Source organism: Branchiostoma belcheri, unplaced genomic scaffold (genome assembly GCF_001625305.1).
Source record: "Branchiostoma belcheri isolate BF01 breed outbred unplaced genomic scaffold, Haploidv18h27 scaffold56, whole genome shotgun sequence".
Lineage (NCBI taxonomy): Eukaryota > Metazoa > Chordata > Leptocardii > Amphioxiformes > Branchiostomatidae > Branchiostoma > Branchiostoma belcheri.
This window is the reverse complement of record NW_017804198.1, coordinates 198935-202269: the sequence shown is the minus strand read 5'-3', so window position 1 is coordinate 202269 and position 3335 is coordinate 198935. Positions and strand designations below refer to the sequence as shown.

At 43.5% G+C, this 3335-nt stretch overlaps 1 protein-coding gene across 1 annotated transcript in view; it reads right to left on the bottom strand.

Moving 5' to 3' along the window:
* The window catches only part of LOC109481575, a 36657-nt gene that overhangs the window by 26697 nt on the left and 6625 nt on the right, over positions 1 to 3335 (bottom strand). The window contains exons 5-6 of the mRNA XM_019784169.1: positions 3090 to 3183; positions 2350 to 2540 (exon numbers count right to left, since the gene is read on the bottom strand). Of these exons, the coding sequence (XP_019639728.1) occupies positions 2350 to 2540; positions 3090 to 3183 (285 nt within the window). The remainder of the gene's footprint in view (positions 1 to 2349; positions 2541 to 3089; positions 3184 to 3335) is intronic.

The following is a 3335-nucleotide window of genomic DNA, read 5'->3' as shown; positions in this document are numbered from 1 at the left end:
CCTTGAAGGCAGTGATAGACAAACACAAGCTGTGCTTCTTTGGCAGACTGGTTAACCTCCCAAGCAGCACATTAGCCAAGAGAGTCTTTCTTCTGAGACTGTATTCATACATCATCAGAAGAGCACGCCATGTCAACAGAGGGTTCATCAGTGACGTGTACAGAGTTGCACAGGAATACGGCCTGACAGAGTATTTCGAAAAATACTGGCTTACAACAGAGTTCCCATCCAACACTGTGTGGAAAAGAGTGGTGAAAATGGCGGTGAGGGACAAAGAGGAGAGGAACTGGATTGCGTCAATGGCAAGACCAGATTCACCAGAATACATGGAACAAATACCGAACCTCACAAACTGTGGTCATTGGCAAGGAAACTACCCAACCACCAGAAAACCCTACAGGCGTTGGTGCACCTGAGTACAGTTCCTGCGTGCCAAAGTGCTAAACCTTGCCCAGCTTGTGACACACTGACACAAGACATAGTGGGGCATATGATATCTCACTGCGTCAAGTTCAACACACTCAGGGCAACTCTAGCAGACGTGCTAACAGATAAACTGGGCACTGGAGTGATGGCAGCTGTACATCAACAGTCGGATGAAAGATTTACAGAAGTCCTTCTTGGAGCTAGAGTTGTGGAGGAGGATGTTGAACTCGGGGTATGGGAAGAGTATATTGTAACAATTGCCAGACTTATGTACCCTTTGGCCATCCTGGCTCTGAAACATGTAGAATGGCACTGAAGATGGAGTGGACAGTGTGTTTACAAGAGATGCAGAGACAGAAGGAGACAGAAGACAGAAGTGATGCAGAGTGGAACACCTGTGAAGGAGTGAAACATTTATGGAGGAGTGTACAGTGTGTTTACAAGAGATGCAGAGACAGAAGGAGACAGAAGACAGAAGTGATGCAGAGTGAAACACCTGTGGAGGAGTGTACAGTGTGTTTACAAGAGATACAGAGACAGAAGGAGACAGAAGACAGAAGTGATGCAGAGTGGAACACCTGTGGAGGAGTGTACAGTGTGTTTACAAGAGATACAGAGACAAAAGACAGAAGTGATGCAGAGTGGAACACCTGTGAAGGAGTGAAACATTTATGGAGGAGTGTACAGTGTGTTTACAAGAGATGCAGAGACAGAAGGAGACTGAAGACAGAAGTAATGCAGAGTGAAACACCTGTGGAAGAGTGGACAGTGTGTTTACAAGAGATACAGAGACAGAAGGAGACAGAAGTGATGCAGAGTGAAACACCTGTGGAGGAGTGTACAGTGTGTTTACAAGAGATGCAGAGACAGAAGGAGACAGAAGACAGAAGTGATGCAGAGTGAAACACCTGTGAAGGAGTGTACAGTGTGTTTACAAGAGATACAGAGACAGAAGGAGACAAAAGACAGAAGTGATGCAGAGTGGAACACCTGTGAAGGAGTGAAACATTTATGGAGGAGTGTACAGTGTGTTTACAAGAGATGCAGAGACAGAAGGAGACAGAAGACAGAAGCGATGCAGAGTGAAACACCTGTGGAAGAGTGGACAGGGTGTTTACAAGAGGTGCAGAGACAGAAGGAGACAGAAGACAGAAGTGATGCGGAGTGAAACACCTGTGGAGGAGTGTACAGTGTGTTTACAAGAGGTGCAGAGATAGAAGGAGACAGAAGACAGAAGTGATGCAGAGTGAAACACCTGTGGAGGAGTGTACAGTGTGTTTACAAGAGATGCAGAGACAGAAGGAGACAGAAGATAGAAGTGTTACAGAGTGAAGCACCTGTGAAAGAGTGGGCAGGGTGTTTACAAGAGATAAAGAGACAGAAAGAGACAGAGAGAGAAGTGCTACAGAGTGAAACACCTGTGGAGGAGTGGACAGTATGTGTTTACATTTAGGACTTAGAGAAAGAAAGCGGTCGAGTGTTAAACACTCAGGAATAGTAAAGAACTGTAATGCCTAAGAAAGACGAAATAGAAATGGACAGATCGCCATAGAATAGACGATATCCATTATTTATATTTAATCATGTGTCTGTGTGAAAAAACAAACTATTTTTTACAGTTTTAAAAAACTGTAATATCTTTTAAGTGTGTATCCCTGTATTTTAACGACCATGGCTCTCCCAACGTGGAGGAATAAAGGAAAGGAAAGGAAAGGAATGAATGAATGAATGAATGAATGAATGAATGAATGAATGAATGAATGAATGAATGAATGAATGAATGAATGAATGAATGAATGAATGAAGAAAGAAAGAAAGGAAGGAAGGAAGGAAGGAACAGTTTATTTGTACTGCCATAATACAATTCCATTTTATATTCCTTGTCAAGGTATCAAATATTTAAAGGTATTCAATGACATCTACCTGCCATCCATTCCTGCACCTGCAGATGTTTGGTCCCACACATGTGCCGTATTCACCACAGTCGTTTCTCTCCCTACAGTTATATTGGGAACAGTCGTCTTTCCCCCAGCCTCTCTGACAAACGCACGTCTGTCCCTCACAGCTTCCGTGGTGGGAACAGGAGTTTGGACAAGCTTCGACTGTAACCACAGCTAAGAGGGAACAGGGATCAGGAATGAGAGACTCAAAACAAAAATTAATTCAAAAGAGCCACACCGACTTAATTTTACTGATGACATCCTATGAAGACCCCTAAACCAGTGCGCGTGGAAAGATTTTAAAAAATCTGGCCAAAAATTAAAATACTACTAAACCACAGGAATGCACAGCTGGTAATGTGAATTTACGGTGGTATATATCGACGTAAACGACAAGCCGTCACATGCTGGCTTTTTGAGGAATTTATGAGTCGACACTGTACGTATATGTACTACGTTCTTGAGTCGTAGAGCTTCGGTAGCCTGGGTGCCATCCTCCAAAGTTACCACCGGTTCCATTTTGTCGCTAACTACCAAGTCCTAGAGCCAGTCCAGGGCTTCGGAGGACATGAACAGGTGAAAATCATTGCGCTCGCGGATATCATCCATAAAATTAAGTCGGTGTGGCCTTAGTTGCTGGTAAGTGCTTTAGAAAATATGGCCTCCAGTAGAACATAGATCTAAATAGTTACTCCTAGGGATGTCAAATGACTGTCTACTTACCCAGAGGTCTCTTGCAGAAGAAAGGATAGTGAGACGCGCATGCCACAGTCTGCAGAGCTCCGCTGAGTGTTGGATGGTACGTTTTGCAGTTGTCCTGATGAACAAGAACGGGAAAAGCATAATACATACATATCTTTCTATTAACATGTATCTATTCATCTTTCTATCAATCTGACTATCTATTACTATTAGTAACTATCTCTGTACCTCTCTCTCCCTCTCTTCTCTGTCTCTCTCTCTCCATAC